This window comes from Pleurodeles waltl, chromosome 3_1 (genome assembly GCF_031143425.1).
Source record: "Pleurodeles waltl isolate 20211129_DDA chromosome 3_1, aPleWal1.hap1.20221129, whole genome shotgun sequence".
NCBI classification, from domain to species: Eukaryota; Metazoa; Chordata; class Amphibia; order Caudata; family Salamandridae; genus Pleurodeles; species Pleurodeles waltl.
Genome location: NC_090440.1, coordinates 1552591258 through 1552606429, shown reverse-complemented (window position 1 = coordinate 1552606429; position 15172 = coordinate 1552591258). Strand labels below are relative to the sequence as shown.

General features: G+C 47.1%; 1 protein-coding gene across 1 annotated transcript in view; it reads left to right on the top strand.

The window, feature by feature from the left end:
* UPP2 (uridine phosphorylase 2) overlaps positions 1 to 15172 on the top strand; it is a 274606-nt gene that overhangs the window by 12725 nt on the left and 246709 nt on the right. The window contains exon 2 of the mRNA XM_069225143.1: positions 13094 to 13211. Coding sequence (XP_069081244.1) covers positions 13094 to 13211 — 118 coding nt within the window. The remainder of the gene's footprint in view (positions 1 to 13093; positions 13212 to 15172) is intronic.

The window sequence follows — 15172 nt, the reverse complement described above, 5'->3', positions numbered from 1 at the left end:
GAGCTGCTGTCCATCTAAACTTAGGAACTACCTTGTGTTTTTTTATATATATATATATTATATAATCCGCATATTTGTAAACTACAAACGCATACAAACCTGTCATGACACAACCATACCTAGGTTTCCGGGTCCACACTTGACCAGCTTGCACCAGCCAAATTATTTTTATCTGCATCGTGGGCTTGCAGTGTTGTTAAAAAGTGCTACTTTGTAAGGGGACACAGTACCATAACCTCGTTCTTTACAAAACTTCGCTTTTTCCATGAAAAGGGCCCTGCCATAACGGTTGTACTTCCACCGCTTGTAGAAATGAGCTAATTATTCTATGTGCGTACATGCGAAAAGACCCGGTTCGGTCGGGAGACTCAGGGATGTATTTAAGAGCCCCTAGCACCATCTACCGACACATTAGCGTCATTTTGTTAACGCTAATATTTCATTAGATGGCAAAATTCCTGTGCCATATTTAAATAGTGGCATAATGCATGCACCACTTTTTAACCCATTGCGCTACATCATGCCTTCACCAGGCATAATGTATGCAAAGGGGGTATTCCCCTGTTAGGGGGGCAAAAAAAAATGACAGCAGGCGTTAGAAGGGGCTTCCATTATTTATAATGGGCCCCTATGTACTCTGCAGGAGTAGCGCCAATATTTTGGCGTTACTCCTGCAGATTACATCAATAGCGTCAATAAAAATGACGCTATTGCCCCCTACCCTGCACCATGGTGTGCTGTAACTTGGATACGGTGCACACATGGTGGCCGTATGGGGGCGTTAAGGGGTGCAAGGAAAGTGGCGCTGCACTGGGTGCAGCGCCACTTTCCTTAAATCTGCCCCTCAGGATTTTAAAAGCAAAAAATGGCTTTATTTTTGCTATCTCCCATTTAAATTGCCGCTTCCACAATATAAATCAGTGGGGAAAATAAATCCTCACAATTTTTTTTTCAAATTCTCCTACTATCCTGTCCTAAAATGTTGGCATGTATGTACGTTGAACTAGTTAAACGCAGGGAGTGGATATTAAACCTGGTAGCATAAATGTGTTAACAGCCTTTATTGATGATTTTATTCCTTTAAAATAGTTTTTTTGTATCTGTTTGAGGAGCGGAGACGCCGGAAAACTACCACTTTCTCTTTCAGTCTCCCCAAACTGCTTACAAACCAATTCTTGCCACCTGCGAACACAAATGAAAGCTAAACATGGGGAAGGGTTACTTTTTGTACTGTCAGGAATTTGCCAGTCATGTTTTCAGCAAATGTGAGGGTAATGAACTTCAAATATTGATCCCAAACACTGGGAGATTTCCCAAATCCTGCCCATTCCCCTCCCCCCCCCCTGTAATATGCCGCTTGGGGGGTGTAATCATCTACTGAAAACCTTCCCCCACACCCCCGGGACTGGGGATGCCTCAATATATAGCGCTGCATCTTACAAAGCCGAGTCTCCACCAAGCGTCCCTGCGAAGATTGAATCCTGAAAATTCAATGTACACGGCCTATCCCGGACAGCAGTGCACGGAGTGATCATTCTGGGGGAAAGGACACCGTTATTTTCGAGCCTTATTTTTCATGTTTTTTTCCTTGATCTGAGCAGCAATGGCGCCGATAGCAGCAGGCAAGAGTAGTGAGGCTGCTGTGACTGACATGCACGGGTACTTCACATACATTATAGCTTTGCTCTGTGTTCTTAAATTGGATTATTTATCAATGTTCCCTTAATAAAATATATTCTAGTTATAAAAAATAACTGCCCTACTCAGACGTTAGAAGTGAAAAATATATCATTTTAAAGATATGCAGACTCAGAGTTACAAGTCCTTGCACGGGACCTAAATTGCTTGGGCTCTTGGGCAACTGATTTTTTCTCTGCAAGGGATTCTGTTTAATACATGTTGCAGTGGCCTCTTGGAAGCCTACAGGTCATGGGGCAAGCTCAGCGTTTCGTTCTACTGAAAGATATTAAAAAGGTACTATTGACATGGGCATTAATGAAACTAGTGTTGTGCCAAGAGAGAATGCAGTTTGGGGTATACATTATAACCATGGTTTAAATGGTATTGGTATTTACTATTTATTATTATTGCTGTTTTCTAGATCCGTCTATCTCTCTAGTCTACTGGCGGTCGCCAGTAGAGGTATTTATAGTTAGGACCATGTTTCCATAGAAAAAGCATTTTTTGACTTGCCTATATCTTTAGCGCTGTTTGATGAATCTTCACAAAATTTCCCCCAAAAAGTGTGTCTGTGATTATTGTTGTACACGGAAAGTTTCGGGGTTATCCGTGATGTGGGGGCAGAGAAGGGGGGGAGAAGGTTAAAAAAAAGTGTGTTTCCCATGTTAATTCCCATAGGAGTTCTGAACATGAATACAGCCCAAACTGCTGGACAGAATTACACCAAATTTGGCAGAAATCTAGCTTTCGGTACGCAGATTGTCCATTTGATTAGTTCGTGTGAATCTGCTCAATTTTTGATATATTAAGGGGAAAATAAATTTGTATGTCTCAGGTTGCGACGATTTCGCGAAAAATAAGCTTATGCAGGGAAATGCAGAGCTCTGATTGGCTGCCAACATTTCAACCAGGAAGTGCTAGCAGCCATTTTGGGACTCTGCTTTAGCGAGTGATTTCTGCTGTGACTCGGCTACTACTGTGAATTTGTGAAGACTTTGCAAATTCACAGGAACATTAAAAAAAGAAACAAGTGTGGGCTTGTGTGCTTGTATTTAAGAAGGCCTTGGGTGGGCCAGGTCTTGGGCATGTAAAATATGAGGAGGGGAACGCATAGACCCTCCCCCCCCATTCCTAGGGCAGTTTTATGCTCCTGGGACCGCCACCTCACAGGCATTATTTAAAATTAATTGTGGTGCGGGCCCGCTGACTTTGCCTGCAGCGATGGGGACCACCCCTGCCCTGGGGCTAAACTAATTATGTTGTGTGCGGGGGCTGTGTGCCCCCCGCAGTCCCATGGACCGCCTCCTCCCTGGGGCCAATGACACATGCTATGCGAGTGAGCTGTGTTCCCTGGAGACCTACACCTTCAGGGCCAATGTCATATGCTATGGGGGGGCGTGCAGCCCTGGGGGCTGCCACCTCCCCGGGTCTAAAATAAAACAATGAAGGGGTCCGTTTATCTGTTCCTTGTCAGAAACCTTAGTTCCTTACTTGCTGTGAGATGGACATCGTTAGATCCATACATATATATGTGTGTGTGTGTATATATATATATATATATATATATATATATATATATATATATATATATATATATATATATATATATTTAAAAAACAAAGATTAAAGTAATATTATAGTTAGGTGAAATGCCAACCAATAACGTTTTAAACTCTAAAAACCATATAAATTCACTAGTTAAAGTTATCGCACACACAGTTATCTCATCAATAATTTCATTCAAATGTTGCAGTGACATTATCAATGATGTCATGTGTGATGTAATGTGTGTGGTTATTAGCACTGCATATCAAGAGCATGAGCATTCCCCTGCCCGAGAGGTCACGCATGGTAATGTTTTGTTTTCCCACTGGACGGGAGCAGCTTTGTGCTCCTGCCCAGTGGAAGAACTTTGCACTTTCCCTCCCTGCACCTGCAGGCAGTAAAATAGACGGTGTCCCTGGGGTTGGGGACACTGTCGCTGAGCGGCCCCAGGAGATGGGGGTCCCAGGTGCCATTGTATGGCTCAGGAAGAGGGAGCCCCCCTCCCCTTTATTTAAAATACCAGCCTCGGGAATGGCGTCCCTGGGGCGTCTCCTGGCATAGGGAGTGGGGTTGTGCGGCCCTCTCCCTTTTATTTATCGGCCCCGGGGGATGGGGTCCCTGGGACCTCTTGAAGGGTCCCACTCCCGGCCCTAGCCATCCCAAGGGTGGGAGGTTTGAAAGGATTCTCCACGAATTTGTGGCATTTAAAAAAACAAAAAAACATTTTTGGCCTCAGGTGGGGTCCCTCTGAGATACAACCAGCAAGCCTAGGTGGTATGGGTATCCTTACCCTGTCCCCTTTTTCTTTTTATGTTTGTTGCTTAGGACACAGGACTGAGACCTGAGGCTTTGATTGCTCCCACCACTTTCTGGTGAAGTTGGTGGCAGCCAATCTGATCTTAAGATGAGATCTGTCAGCTCCGTGGATTTTCCACAATATAATATATATACATACACCATACTTTTAAACATAATTTCTCGAACGGATTTACACCAAAACACAAAGCGCTCTTTCTGGACCAAAATCTTTCTCTCGGCCCCATTTGATGTAAATCTGTTCAGCGGTGTGTGCTGTAGCTATGTCTAAAATTCCTATAGAAAAATGAATGGGGAGAATGCATTTTAGGACCCCTGCCTTTTTCCCGCCCACGCTTGAGGTATCACCCCAAAACTGTCCATGCGCACGTTAGTCAAAAAGTAGCATTTTCATAGAAAGTTTCGTGAAGATTCGTCAAATGGCACCAACACAAAAAAGGCATTAGAGAGAGAGAGAGAGAAAGAGACTGTGTGTGTATGGGTATGTGTGTGTGTGAGATATTATATATTCCACACTAACCAAAATTGCTGAAGCACGATGTTTTAACGAATGACTTCCATCCGAAACGTTTCGGCCTTGCGGCCTTTCTCACGGGTCAAGAGTGGTTAGCAATGCAAATACAACAGTGATAAAGACAAAAGACACTAAAAAGGACATCAGAACCAAATCCAGCTGCTATAATCAAAAGCTTTCAGCCATTTTGAAGTGGATAAACATTGAATTAATTAGCTGTATGTTTACAAATTATCATATCATCATTGAGCAATGTTTGACATTGGCAAAGTTGTTCTGAGTAAAATGATGTTGCAAGTCCAAACTTCATAGATGTCCAGGTCCACAAAAAAAATACAGTGATTTGTTGAACATACTTGTATCCTATCCTAAAGAGGGAAACCTGTACCCACACTCATCATTATATATTGTAGGTAATCACACCCTAGATGATGTAATAAACGGAAGCATACTGTGACTAAAATACCAATATAGCCCAAGTGGGCATAGCGTGTGCCCTGGTTTAATAAATGGCTGGCATGTAATATCTAAGTAAAGTCACCAACAGAATGAAAACCTGCCACCTGCAATCTCAACCAGATGGAAAGGACTGAGGCTGGCCCGATCCTGCCACAATGGCCTGCCTGGAGACGCTGGGAGACCTGCTGAGTCCCCTGACCCGGGGCCTGGTGACACCTCAGTGGATAGAGCAGGTGGTGAGGGGAACCGCATGTGGTTCGGTGAACACCTGCAGGAGGCTTGACTGATGCTCCGCTCAGAGGTGGGTCCCTGTACTTGAAGAATGCTAACAGGGTTGAGAAACTGCCCTGGGAACCCATGTGGCTGCTCAGGCCTGCCTGAGCCGCTTGGACCTGCTCCCACTTCCTGTGCCTCCCCCCACTCAGAAGACACTTTGTGCCAGTTTGGTGCCAGGGAGGGAGCCGCCCCCCTGCCCTGGCCTGCTCGCTAGTTGGGGCCCCAATAGGTAGAGGCTCCATAGGGCCTGTTGGAGACTGGGGATGTGCTTGGACAGGCCTGGTGTTCCTGTGGGGCCTGTGCCCTTCAGCGAGAAAACACTGCAACACTGAGAGGAGGGCCCCTTCCCGCCCTACTCCAGTGATTTTTGGGGCCTGGTTGGGGAGCAGGAGACCCTCCGAACAACTTGCTAACACAACAATACCTGTGGGGCCAACACACTGGGGGAGCAGTGAACTTTCCTATCTGGGCAGAGGAGGACGGAGTCCGCCGGTGGGACTCTTACACCCTTAATTGTTTTCATACTGCAGCTACCACCTCACGCCTGGACTGCAACTGCATACCAACAGAAGGGGGCTCTCCACCCTCTTCTACACATCGCCCTGGAACTCAACAGTCATCAGTGGAGGCCCTCACCCTCGACTGGGCTTTAGGGTTGGGCTGAGACTAGCTGTGGAAGAACTGAGCGAGCCCTGGACAACAAAGAACCACTGCTGCCTGGTGCTAGTCTAACAGGTAGAATTTGCTCACCTGACCCCTCTCCCTGGACCTGAACCGCACTCCATGAGACAGGGCTGCGGCGGGAGCTGCAGGAGCCTCGGTGTCCATATTGAGACATGGTGCAAGAGGGCAGCAGAATATCACCACATCCCCATTGGCTTCACTGGCCAGCTCTGGCTCCCTCACCTCCACGATCAGGGTGCAGTGAGACGCATCATCTGGAAACTAGCACAAGCCTGGACTGAACTGCTTTTATCTGTGGCACAAGCTAACCCTGACCATCTCAGCCTCACTCTGGGGCATTTGAAAACATCCACAATGATGCTGAGTGTGCCCCCCAGGCCCTTCTTCCACGATTCCTGATATCCCCTAAGGAAATCCATTATCTGCTCCTATGCAACCCCGCAAGACAAACTTGACCAAATCAGTCACAGAAAACTCACACAAGACTATGAAGAACACCATGGGGTGTCTGGTGACAGAGCTGACCTTCCTCAGGGATGAGCATCGAAAGCTTAAAGACAGCATCACAGAGGCGGAATGGACTCTGGTAGTAATTCAACCTCTGACTCTAGATAATGTGCAAGCCATCCAAGACCTCCAAGGCTGGGTACATCTGTTGGAGGAACAGGCTTACGACGTAGAGGGCCATTCCCAGAGAAGCAATGTCCGCATCATAGGAATGCCTATGAGGGAACATAGGGGAAAGATCCCTTGCAATTCTTAAACACCTGGTTCCGGTCCTTTGTCCCCGCCTCGTACCTCACTGCCTTCTTCTCCCTGGAAAGGGTGCACCAGGTCCCTGTGCACCGGGAACCCTCAGGTTCTCTGCCTCGTCCTGTGATGGCAAAACTACTCCATTACCGGGATGCCATTCTCTGAACTGCCTGTCTCAAGGGCCCCCTTCTACTGGAGGACAAATGCGTGATGATATTCCAGACTACACGATCAAGGTACAACGCCAGCACACCACATTCCTTGAGGTGAAGCCACATCTCAGAAAGCTGGGAGTCCACATCTCCATGCTGTGCCCAGCCAGACTCAAAATAATAAACCAGTGCAAGACTCAATTTTACACTGACCCTACGGAAGTCTGGGACTGGCTGGATCACCACCTTAGCACCTCCTTGCCTCCTCTTGCTGCCGGCACCTCCTAACCAGCTTCACCAAAATGAAGGCAGGGAGCCCACCAGCAGAGGGATCCCCGGCCTCAAGGTCTCCCTCATCGGTGACCCCCCCCCGACCTACAGCAAATCATGGAGGATAGACACCAAGCTCTGACGTCAGCTAAGCTCTTGGAGAGGGACTCCGCTCTCTCCTAGGTTGATAGCAGACCACACATTTTCACCTTGGATAGCAAATTGGACCCTTCACAGCCATCCACACCCCCTTTCCATGGTCTCCCGCTGGTTACCCCTCAGATGGCTGACAACCTGATCTGAACTTCATTTCCTGATATTGTCATTGCCTGCTACATGTTCTCATTGTTTGATTAGATCCAAAAATTCTGCATGTCAGAAATGTTATGATGCTCCTACTACCTCCTCAGTGACATGTCATTGATTGATGTTCCACCGCTCAACCCAGAAGTGCCCAGATCATAGATGGCCCCAACACATTAATTTGTGACATATGGGGTGCCCTGCTGCACTTACACACGCTTCATTCATAGGCCACTCCTCTCACTATGTGATTTGGGACCTATAAATCCCAGTTTAGGCATTCTGCCTGTTGCAGAAGTCTCTGCCTGTTAACAACCATATGTTTTTACCTAACCCACCTGGCTCTCATTTGGGCATCATGGAAGCACATTGCACATTTACAACACCACCCGAACACAGCATTGGCTAGGGGGCCACACCACTGCAAGAGGACACTACCCCTTTACCCGTTTATATTAATCTCTGACCTTTTTCAAGATGACACCAGATGACTACACTAGATTCCACACCCTCAATGTTACGGGCATGCACACTGCTTGGAAACGCTACTCAATCTATTCCTATCTTAAAAGCCACAGCCCAAACATAGGGGCATATTTAAGGAAAGTGGCGCTGCACTGTGTGCAGTGGCACTTTTCTTGCGCCCTTTATCACCCTCCTACCATCACCATGTGTGCGCCGTATTTAAAATACGGCGCACCATGGCGCAGGGTAGGGGGCAATAGCGTAATTCTTCATAACGCTTTTGATGTAGCTCTGAGCAGGCATTAAAAGTGCCATAAAAAATGACGCAAGGAAATCTGCTAATTTCCTTGTGCCATTTTTTCAGACCCCCTAACGTGCGAACGCTCCCTTTGCATACATTATGCAGATATCATTGACAGAGGTAGACGGTACGAGCTCCTGGAGGGCCACCTCAACAGCATTCCGGTGCTACTCGAGAGTGTTTATGCCCCAAACACTGACCCGAATGCTTTCTGGACTGTTAGCCAAAAGGACACATCTGCCCTGGATCATAGGGGGAGGTTGCAACTCCGTCCTCGATGCTCGACTGGATCTGAACGCATTCCCTACCCCACACCCAGATGACAAAGATTGTGGTCTGGATACAGCGCGGATACTCTAGTGTACTCCTTTTGTTCTCAACCCCATCATCCACATTTCCGACTGGACCACATACTGTGCTCCCAGACCCTCGCACCTTCCCTGCTTGGGGGTGACTATCTAGGTCACGTGGTCTTGGACCATAATGCCCAACCTGTGGTTATCTCATGGAGCTTTTCCCACCCTCCCACACCCACTTGGTGTCTTCCAACAGCGAATGCCTGGGTGTCTCTGCCTGTAGGGCCTCCCAGGACTTCCACATTTATCAGTACTTTGATGAGAATGATGGCATAGCCTTCAACAGGCTTCTCGAATGGGAGGCATTTAAGGTGCGGAGTTTGCATTCAGGGGATCTTCTGAGTCTGTTGCACATTGGACAGGGAGATTATTGGGGGCCAAGGGCCATCTACCACAGCTGGAATGACAGGCCGAGCTAGATTCTTCCTGTCTCCCAGCACTGGTGCAGGCTAAGAAACAGCATGCCTCCCTCTTAGAGTAATTGCGCTGCTTTAACTTTGCTGAATATGCGGCTGAAGTTCACCTGGAGGGTGATAGGTTGGGATGACTCTTTGCTTGGCTGATTCATCAGGAGCAGAGAGAGGTCCCCATTCTGGAGCTTTGCTCCCCCTTGGGAGCATCGCTCCACACACAAAATGACATTCTTCTACAATTATTACTCAAGCATGTATAAAATACCATCAGACATTCAGGGCCAAGCTGTGGTCGCATTTCTCGGACCACCCCCTCCATTCCCTCCATCAGCATACCCACTTGGAATGAGTTGGACAAGGTCATTGCGCCGGCAGAGGTTGAGAAGGTGATTCTAGACTTGGCCATAAACGGAACCCCAGGCCTGGACGGTTTTCTCATGGAATACTACCAGGCGTTCACCGGTGCCCTCACTCCTGCCTAGCTGCCTTGAACAATGAGGCTGTCTGGCTGGGCGAACCGTCCCCCTCTGAGGGAGTTGCTATTGATCTCACTCCCCAAACCTCATTGTGATGTGACAAACATTGCATATTATCATCCCATTCAAATCTTGGGGACGTATTGCAAGATCTTAGGCAGGATATTATTGACCAGACACGCTAAGATCTTGCCAGATCTCTTATACCGAGACCAGCACAGGTTTGTTCCAGGCCGCAGCACCTCACACAACCTCTGCAGCCTCTATCACGTTCAAGAGCAAGTGCACGGCCAATACTCTTTCTCTGTGTGCCTGGTGCTGGCCTTGGAGGAGTCTTTTGATTCCTTATATTGGCCCTACCTTTTTTGCATCCTCAAGCGAATGGGCATAGGCCCCGCCTTTTGGCTTATACACAACTATTATATAAAGACCCGCTCTCAGGGGTGCAAGTGGGACATCTCATCGTGGATACATTCTTGATAGAGTGAGGAACCAGTCAGGGGTGCCCCGTCGCCTTAGCTTTTTGCGATGGCCATGCAGCCCTTGACAATTCAGCTCCACGCAGAGGGCACACATTGGGGAATACCCCTCGACGATAGAACACACGTGGTCTTGCTGTAGGCAGATGACCTACTTCTGTGACATCCAGATGACCCTCTCCCCCATTCGTGATGCCTTACAGACATTCACCACTTTGTTCGGCCTCCCGGTTAATTGGGGAAAATCCACTATATACCCGCTCCATGACACCCTAGCCCCTTACGAATTCAACATGGGTGGCACGCCCCTAGCCTGGCAAACCTCAGCATTATATTACCTAGGCATTGGCCTCTACCAAACCACGGCATCTTTTTCGAGAACATCCTGGGCCCTGTGCTTAACTCACTCAGGTCACAAAGTGGCGTCTTGGAAAAAACTGCCTCTGACCACAGCGGGGAGGATTGCACTGTCAAAGTTGGTCCTCCTAGCCTGCCTCCTGTATTATTTTGTCAATCTTCTGGTAATCTCACCCAGCCTTCTTCAACGATCTGGACTCCGTACTTATTGAACTAATCTGGCGGGAGGGTGCCGGTGGATTGTCTTACGTAAGCTGCAACTTCCCACAGGCGAGGACATGCTGGGGGCTCCCTTCTTTGAGCTATACTTCTTGGCGGCTCGACTCCAATGGGTCGCCCGATGGATAGCGGGCACAAACGTAATCAAAACTTGCCACCACTCCCCCCACCAACTGCCTTGTCCCCAGCAAGCTCTCCAGCTGCAGGTGGCAAGCAGGTGCTTGCGCAGACTCCACAGTCTTAGCTGCAGCGTTGTTCCATATGCCCCAGTCTTCCCATTAGTAGGCCTCCCATGTCACCCTGGCTCTTACTCCAGCTGGGTCTTACACGACTAGCAGGTGCGCCAGCTCACTACGGTTGGAAACTTTTTTTTCTAGTGGGCATCTCCTCTCCTTCCCCCAGCTTCAGGAGGACTTTGATCTCCCACCCAGGCAGTTCCTTACCTGTTACCGCTTACACACACATGCTATAGGCTGTAAAGGACATGAGGTGAGGAGCCCCCATAACATAATGTTCCTACAAACCTTGCTCACTTATGGCACTGGTCACCATTTAACCACCTGGCTCTACAAGGGGCTATGAGGTCACACAGGCATCTCATTGGGTCTCCTCTGAGCCCCTCCACTCCAAATGGATAGATGAGATTGGGAGGGTGCTCAATGATAAGGAGTGGACCAAATTTTAGCTAAAAGAACAGATGATTAACAGAATGCTGAACATATCAAACATTTACCCCCAGTCCCAGATCTGAGTTTGATCCATCCAGTCCCAGAATGCTTGTTTGTGGACGAGGGAGGATGTGGCTTGTCAGTTTGGGCTGGACTGTTCCCATGGGGAGCAGGGTCAAGACTGATTTTCTTAAGGCTTGGTCCAAAATGGTGTGGCATGGTGGGCAAATAACAGTGAATTTAGGCCCATATATGTGACTGGGGATGAATGTTCAACATTGTTCAGCATTCCATCCATCATCTGCTCTTTTTGCATTTGTTGCCTTAAGTGCACCACGTATGCCCAGATGTGTGACCCATACTCGCTTTGCCACCCAATTCAAGCTAGCCTAGCTAATGAGGGAGTGACACCCCAAAACCGATCCCAAGATGCTTGTTTCTGGTCCAGGGAGGGCCTGGCCTGGCAGTTCGGGCTGGAGTGTTCCCATGGGGAGCAGGGTCAAGACTGATTTGCATAGGGCTGGGTCCAAACTGAAATGGCATGGCGAGCAAAAAACAATGGATTAAACCCAGATCTGTGACTGGGGCAGAATATTTGATTTGTTCAGCATTCTGTCAATCATCTGTTCTTCTTGCACTTTTAGAAAATGGGTATTTCTCTGCTCTCACTGCTCTGTGTATCTGACAGCCTGTCTTCAATACAGGCCTGGACTGATCCGGGTGACAGCTGCAGTTGTGCATTCCCTCCAGAAAGCCACAACACAGGACACTCAACTACATCTGCATATGATCGAGGTCTCTGAGAATTTAGGATGGGAGGGGTTCACACTTACACTTCAAAGGGTAGTGGCCAGAACCCACCAACTGATAGTCTGGAGCAAAGGGGGAGCTCTACACTTCAAGGAGCTGCTTTGAAGTCACCCCCACTTCAAATGCACTCTTTGGTACCAGTACTCGGGCTCTGACCCTAACAAGTCAGTACACTTCTGTACTTGGGAAGAACTCTTCTGGAGAAAAGACTACTTTGCTGTAAGAATTGCCACTTTGGCTGGACTGACTGTCCTAAGGAACTTCGTCTCTGATTTGCTGAGCTGCCCTGTTGCCTGCTGACCTCTGCCCTCCTGAGGACAAGGATTGGACCTATCTTGCTGACCAGAGTAACTCCAAGGGCTTGCTGGCTTGCTCCCTATCCATTTGCAGTCTCAGGGACATCCGAGACTGCCTGCAACTATCCTGGTGTTGCCTGACCCTACTATCTGTGAGTCCCACCCATGCCTGAGGTCCACCCTTCGGTCCTGGGCCTCAGAAGTGGGTTCTGCAGCTGATTTCTGCAAAAACCGACTCACCAGCTCAAGTGTGGGAGAAATTCCGATGCATCACTTTCTCGACACATAGGCTGTTCGTCAGTGGATTCACAGCCTGCGTGGCTTGACGACACCTCAGCGCTACTCAACAACTATGCATCCCATTCACTTCAGCAGAGTTCGATGCCCATGTGGGACCCGACTGCAGGGCATCGTGCCATCGACATTGTTGCTTTTCTCCGTCAAAGGTACTGTTTCAGCAGACCCTGAGTGAGTTCTATAGCCAGCCTAGCCTGAATCGCGGTGAGCCTGAGCTTTGGATTTGCACCAGCCCCTTGTGTCCTCAAGTAACCTTTTGACCGCTAGTGGCTTCTAAGCACTATTTTGGATTTTATATTTAAAAAATAATATCTTGACTTCTACTGTGTGTATCTGACTTATCCTGACTAGGACTGTGGTCCTTATTTGGACAGAGTGCATACCTCTGCCAACTAGAGACCCAATTTCTAACAGTACCCATCTTGCTGAAGACAACCTACAGCCCTTTGTTGAAAATTGTGTCATTTTATTGTATGCCAAAGTTATTCTTGTTTTTCTTTCTAGAAGCGGACTTGTTCACATTAGAAACCCGCATTTGGATTTGATGTCTGAGGACATTCTTTATCATTTTGGCCTAGGAACAAAAACACACGACCTGCCAGCCATGTTTAGTGATGTCAAGGTAAACTGATTTCTTGCTTTATGCTTTTTCCTAATTTGATGAGTGTATATATTTGTTGCATTTTTACACAAATTAGCCTCCATACTATTCATTGTGAAGCGTTGCTATGATTTAAGGATAGCTGGAGACACATTCCAGGATTGAGACCAATGGCATCCTACCTGGTGGCTAGAACGATAATTTCTGTCATCTAATTTACCGTAGACCACCTTAAAAAAAGAGTAAAAATTAATCAGAGCTGAACTCCTTGGAAAATAGATGGGAGATTCCTTCAAGGATAATATAATGCCTCTGGGCCTCCATGTAGAAAATGGTCTATCCTGTAATGTTTATAGGCAATGGGAAATTTCATCAAGGGGCTCAGCTATATCATCAAAAATGGCTAAAAAAACTGGATGATCCTTGGTATGGACCCCACATCAGAACAGAGATAGCAAGAACAAATAAAGACTACTGAATTCAAGAAAAAGGTCTTGGAAAATATTCCATTCCTCAATTAAAAAAACAACCCCAGAGAATCTGGAAAAATATCTAAGATTTTAAAATTATATTGCTAGTTTGCAAAATAGGCATTTTAAAAATTCTGTTTATTGTTTTTGTCTCACAACAAACAATTACAATGATATTGTTACACACCTTATTGCATCATCTTCTGCTCATCCCCTACTCCCAAGGTGTTTTATCAGCCGAGTCCCAAAAAAAAACATAAAAAAAGAAAAGGGGGCAAAGTATGTATACCCTACCCCTCTAGCCTTGGTCTAGGCATTCCCTTGGGAAACCCCAAGGCTTAAAAGCATTTTTTTTAAATCACAGAAGAATCTATGGCTTGATCTGTAGATTTAAAAAAAAATGATCTCCCTTGAATAAAAATGATTTTGACCCCAGGTGGGCCAGGTCAAGGGTGCATTGTGGGCTAATAGAAGGAGGGCCTGGGCAAGGGCTGATGTACCCCTCTTCCTTTTATGTAATAAATATTTGGTCCCAGGAAGGTGGAGGTCCCTGGGGCCCAGGAGGCCCTTGTCACTCCCCCTTTAAATATTATTACAATGGCCCATAGAGGTGGTGGTCACCAGGGCACTGGGGGTCCGCGCACCCACTCCCCCCCCATATTTTTTTGTTATGTAGCCCCAGGAGGTGGTGGCCCCCAGGGCTCCGGTGGGTCTGTTCAACCCTCCTAATTTTTTTTTTATTATGTAGGCCCAGGGAGGTGGTGGTCACCTGGGCCAGAGAGGGGGCATGCACCCCCCTAAATATACATATATTTAATGTTATCCCCTTTAAGCTCCAACACCCTTTGGATGTGCGTGGTGCAGGGTTTGGAATTTTAATGGGGTTGACTACCCTGTGGCCAACCTCGCCGTGCACAGCCCATGGCCGTGCACGGCATGGAATTGCTGTGCTTATAGAGGGTTGGCTGCAGGCCTCCTGGCCAACCCTCACTGTGGCATGGGGTTGGGTGGTTACAGAGGGTAGGCTGCAGGCCAGGCACAGCAGTGGTTGCATTAACATATAGCAGTGAAAATGAATTTAAAAAACACATAGAAATTCACTGAAAAAAATAAAGGTTACAGGGAAGTTACAGTTAGGAAATAGAATTTAAAAAAACACAGAAATTCACTTAAAAAAACAAAGGTTACAGGGATGTTATAGTTAGGCTCACATTTTAAACATATAAAACCATAGAAATTCACCTGCTTTCGTTAGTTATTTCAAGTAACTATAACTTGTGCCCTAAGGTAAATATAACTTGTACCTGTGCCATGCACTGCTAATTACCCCCGCTATTACAGCTCTCATGACATCTTTGATAACATCATTGATAATGTCACTGTAACATCTGCATAACTGTGCATGGCAGGGGCGCAAGTTATAGTTACCTAAGGGTGCAAGTTATAGTTACTTGAAATAACTCTAACTATAACTGCTTAATTTCTATGGTTTTGTGCGAGTAAATTCAGAAC